Raw genomic sequence first — 4940 nt, 5'->3', positions numbered from 1 at the left:
TCTTTTGCCGATCTCCTCTCCCCCCTCCTATCTAGTAATTACACGGCCATTTTTTTTTTTTTAATCGTCATCCACCACCAGATTTTCACGCGGGGATGGAAAACAGCGATAAGTCGTGTATCGAAGCGCGATAAGAGTAATTTATCGGACACGGTCAACGATAAAATCCTTTGATGCACGATGTCCGCTTCTTTTTTTTTTTTTTTTCCCCCCTTTCTTTCTTCCCTTCGCCTGTCCACGCATATCGACGACGAATTTACGTTCGTCGGTTGAAAATGGACGAATTTTCAATGGATTCCGTGCCACGCGCGAAAAGAGATTGGTCGCGATCAATTACGTACAGTAAGATTATCCGCAGTCCCATTTCTGTCATTGCAGAGATGTGAGGAATGATCACGTGGGTGATGGTCGGGCTGCTCCTGGCTGCGGAAACTTGCGGCAGAAACGTCCTCTCCGGAAACGGAAACGGAAAGGAGGAGTCGAAGCAGAAGGACGGGCTGAAGGGAATAACCGCGGAGGAGGAAGACATCTACCGTGGGTATTCGGTGTCGAAAAGCGACGTTGGCCAGAAAGGAAGGAGAGAGGGAGAGAGAGACAGAGAGAGAGAGAGGGACGAGTGGAAGAAAAGTCGGGGAGAAAGGGCGGAGACAGAGAGAGAGAGAGAGAGAGAGAGAGAGTACCGGGGGCAAACAGATCTATGATTTGCTCGGCTAACTCGAGCTTATCCAACCCTCTCGAATCCTGCAATCGAGCTCCGCTAATCCTCCTTCCTGCCTTTCTACCGCTTAACAGATCTCGCTGGCCACTTTACCTCCATCCACCTTCTACCAATTTCCCACAAATCATTCCCCCCTCCCTCTCCTCCACCTTCTCTCCACGTTCCTCGCTTGTAACGCATTGTTCTGAAATATCGCCAACCGCTTTCCTGCCAACCTTACTTAAACCAAACTCCATTCGCAGTTTCCGAAATGCGCCGAGCAGCGGCGAGTTTACCTTGCTCGAGAGTCGCTCGAAAAAAAGAAAAAAGAGAGTACGCCGCTTCCTTCTTCTTTGCGCTTCCTTCCTTCTCTCTACTCGTTCGCTCGTTTGCCTCTCCGCTACCCTCTTCCCCGCCAGTTCCGATCAAAGTTCCGATGAAAAAGTTTGTATTCCATTAGCGTGACGGGGACGAGGAAAATCTTTCCTTTGCTCTCGGCTCTGTTCCGATTCCGGAAAGAAAAATTCTCGTGAAATGGATTCGATCTTTTGGTAGCGAAAAGTATTAATTACGAAATTGAGAGGAGTTGGGAGAGGAAGAGAAGGAAAGGATCTCCCTTTGAGAAACAATACGATTGCAAACGTACACCTTCTCTCCTCCCCGGTGAGCAGGGAGACTCGCTTTTGTCGCGGCTCGATCCACCATGGGGACAAGTTGCAAGTTCCATTGGACGGGGACAATCCATTTTCCACGAGGTTAAGTGTATTTCCAAGCTCGGAATTATATCGAAGGAACGCCTAAGCGCGTTTAATTGTTGCGTCTCTCCGCCCTTTGTCCCGCGCTCGAACCTCCTCCGGCCTGTGGTGTCTCTGGTGCAACGCTATTACTCACCCCACCGCCCCCTCTGTTGTTGCAGGTCTAACGTGCTACACTTGCGTCAACGTCAGCGATAACCAGGTATCGACGACTCCCCCGTTAAACGGCACTCCCCCACTCTTAAAGAGTTCGCAATGCCTGTATCGCGGGTCGGGTCCAACCGCAATTTCGTTTAACTCCGTCCGAGATCCGCTTTCCCGCTATCGATCCTTTTTTTTCTTTTTTCCCTTTTTACTTATTTTCCAACCGCCCCCCTCCCCTCTTGTCCGAGCAACCAATCTCCACTCTTTAAGCCGACCGTGTCGCAAAGGAATTACCGATATCGGATCGAGCAACGACGGAGGAGAGACGCGAGACAAGGAGAAGAGGAGGCTTGCGAGGAGGCTTCGCCGCCAAGGATCAACCCTAAGCATCTCTCTAAATAGGGGTTCCGCCGACGGAAATCTGTATCGAAAATCGTTGATTCGAAACCGGGTCGATGGCCAGGGAACCGCGAGAGATGCCCCACGGAGGGTATATCCCCTCTCGCTTCCACAATTTATTCCCTCGATCCTTTCTCCCTCCTCCTTCTCTCTCTCATCTTCTTCCCTCTTTCCCTCTTCCCTTCCCCCCCAATTCGATACCCCCGAATACAGCACCACGAAACTTTATACGCGCGTAACTACGACTTTACACGGCGAACGTTCGATCGAAGGAACAACCCCCTCCCCCAATTTCGTTTCGTCTCTATCGCGGACATCCGTGTTATTTCTTCTTCAAATCTCGACGAGAAATTCCTTTTTTCTTGTATAACAAATCAACGTGGAAATTGTCTTCGAACTTTGGACTCGTTCCTCCGATCGATCGGCTCGCGACGTGTCTCCTCGATCGGCATACACACTGTTATTATTCGACTCGATTCGAGCCCTATTTTCTTCTTTCCCCCCTCCTCCCTTTTGTTCGCAGATGTGCAACGAATGGGCGATAGATACACCGTGTCCGGCGGGCGGCCGGGACTTCTGCAGATCGCTGCACATTTTGGACAGCCGAGGGAATAGCGTGTTGGCAAGCAAATTTTCTTTCTTCTCACTCTGACCACACACTCGACCCGAGCGAGGCGATTAACCAGGTCTTGGGAGTAGCTGCCAAGAAACGTCGTAGGAGTAGAGTTTTGGCCGTCTCGCGGCTGAGGAGGGCGGAAAACTCCGACCCCCTCGTTCCTCCCCTCGCGATTCGACGAACGATTCGGGTTTGCATAATTGACGCGACTTGACTCAATCGAGGAAACTTGAAAATTTTTGCTTCGAGATCGAAATCGACTCGTTTCTTTCTCTTTTTTTTTACCTCGTCACGATTTTTTCGTTGCGTCTCGAGCGTGACTTTGTCGCGAAACATGTGTAACGTAAAACCGAGCGAGGATGATAATTGCTTCCAAGCGTTAAACGTATTATCGATTCCCCGATCTCTCAGGATGTTGTTAATGGATAAACTCGAGGAAGCGAATTCACGGCGGAAGAGTAATGACTCGCAGAGAAGCGTATCTTCTCTTAAGAGCGTACCCCGATTAAGCACTTTCCACCGACTCTTTCAATTATGAACATCGGGATCACTTAGGGGAGCCTATCCCGGTTCGCGGTTCCCTTCTACACGTACAGGTCTCGGTATCCCGTTCGATCGGTTAATTAATGCTTAGATACGTTGCCGGTGGGAAGATTCGCAGATGACACGGTGGTATAAAGCGTTTTCCAAACATCCGAGCGGGATGGATTCTCGTTCGTTTCGTGCGAGAAGCTTAAGTGGAGATCTCGATGGAGAATTTTCTTTTTTTTCTCTTTTTTTTTTTTTTTTTAAGTTTCGGGGAAGAAAGGAAGAACCCGGTATCAATCACCGAGATGAACATTCTGTATACGCGAAATCGAACATCTAGAAATTAAACAGAGTGGAGGAGGAGGGGGGGAAGAAATGGAGTGGCGATGCGAATTCTAACGACCGGGAATCGATACTCTGGTCGAACAATCGCTAGAGAAACGGGAGGGGAAAAAAGGAAAGAAAGAAAGAATAGAGAAAGAGAGAGAGCCTCGCGAAAGATCGAGAACGAACGCATGGTCGAACGATCGCGCATACGGGACGATCGAGCGATCAAGTGTTTACAACGATTCGTAGAAAAACGGGGAAAAAACGGCGTTTCCGTTTGCAGGTGAGCAAGAGCTGTGTGAGCAGCGCGGAATGCGGCCCTGCCTCCGTCGGTTGCATCCCGGTGGACACGCAGCAGGTGCGAAATAGCGAATTTTTTCCGTGTACCTGGCCTGGCCTTCTTTCTCTTTTCCACCGTTGTGCGCACCGATCGAAACTTTTGAGAGAAAAAAGGGGAACGAGGGGAAAGAAAGAAGAACGGAAGGGATAAAAGAGAGAGGAGAAAGAGTGCGGGTGAAATAAATTCGGTTATTTCGTTCCAGATCTGCATAAGTTGCTGCGACCTGAGCTACTGCAACATCGAGTCGCCGACCAACTCCACCAACGCCATTTTCTCGCGCAAACGGCGCGCCAAATCGAAGTCGAAACGCAAACGACCCGGTAGGAACGGGGTCGAGGGCAACCGGTTCTACGGGGGTGGCGGCGCGCTCTGGCTCCTGGCCTCACTCTTCTATGCATATCATTGCTGAGGAAGCAGCAACGCGGAAGAATTCTAGTTAGAAGACACGCGCACCAGGCAGCTCGGGAAATGATCCTTCTTCTCCTACGAGTTTCGCGGGACGTGAATTGAAATTATCCCGCGAGATCTGTCTATTTCTCTATTCGAACGGAACGATCCTATATATATCCTTGTACATTCTCTCGTCTTCTCGACTGATAGCATATCCATTTTTCCTTTCTTCTTCTTTTCTTTTTTTTTCATCATCATCATCATCATCTCTACATTCTCTCGTTATTTCGTGTTATTCGTGATTCTACGCGTATACTATCGCGAAGCTTCGGAAAATCTTTGCCCTAAAGATTTCCACCGTTTCGTCTATCCCTATCGACGACGCGGAATAAATTGCGGGAAACGTTACGATATTGTATATCGACACGAACGATCGAGTATTCTTACGGCGTAAGATAGTGAAATTAGGAGTCTGTTCGTCTTCTATTTCCTTCGTTAACCGATCCGAGTTCCGATCCCCTAACGAAGGGGAGGAGGGTTTGTCGCTCAGGATCAAGCTTCCGACGAATCCTGCGCTGTCTGAATAGTATGTATAGTATAACCGAGGGCCGATTCAAAGACTCTCAGTGATGGAAAAAGGAATTGTTCTCTTCTCGTAGTAGCGTAGTTGCTATGCCTTGTTAGAAAACGAAGAAGAAAAAAAAAAAAAAGAAAAGAAAAGAAAAGAAAAGGAAAAAAAGAAAA

The 4940-nt window shown here is 48.8% G+C and overlaps 1 protein-coding gene across 2 annotated transcripts in view; it reads left to right on the top strand.

Moving 5' to 3' along the window:
* LOC102678487 overlaps positions 1–4934 on the top strand; it is a 43092-nt gene extending 38158 nt beyond the window's left edge. Inside the window, exons 2-6 of one of the 2 annotated variants that reach the window (XM_031508265.1) lie at positions 379–534; positions 1614–1654; positions 2519–2617; positions 3750–3824; positions 4009–4934. In XM_031508265.1, the coding sequence (XP_031364125.1) occupies positions 390–534; positions 1614–1654; positions 2519–2617; positions 3750–3824; positions 4009–4215 (567 nt within the window). In that variant the 5' untranslated portion in view covers positions 379–389 and the 3' untranslated portion in view covers positions 4216–4934. Of the gene's footprint in view, positions 1–358; positions 535–1613; positions 1655–2518; positions 2618–3749; positions 3825–4008 lie in introns of both variants that reach the window. The other variant, XM_031508266.1, reaches the window with a different exon arrangement.
* The last annotated feature ends 6 nt before the right edge of the window (positions 4935–4940 follow it).

This window comes from Apis dorsata, unplaced genomic scaffold (assembly GCF_000469605.1).
Source record: "Apis dorsata unplaced genomic scaffold, Apis dorsata 1.3 scaffold_82, whole genome shotgun sequence".
NCBI lineage: Eukaryota > Metazoa > Arthropoda > Insecta > Hymenoptera > Apidae > Apis > Apis dorsata.
Note: the sequence above shows the minus strand (reverse complement) of the source record. Positions and strands in the feature narration are given on the sequence as shown.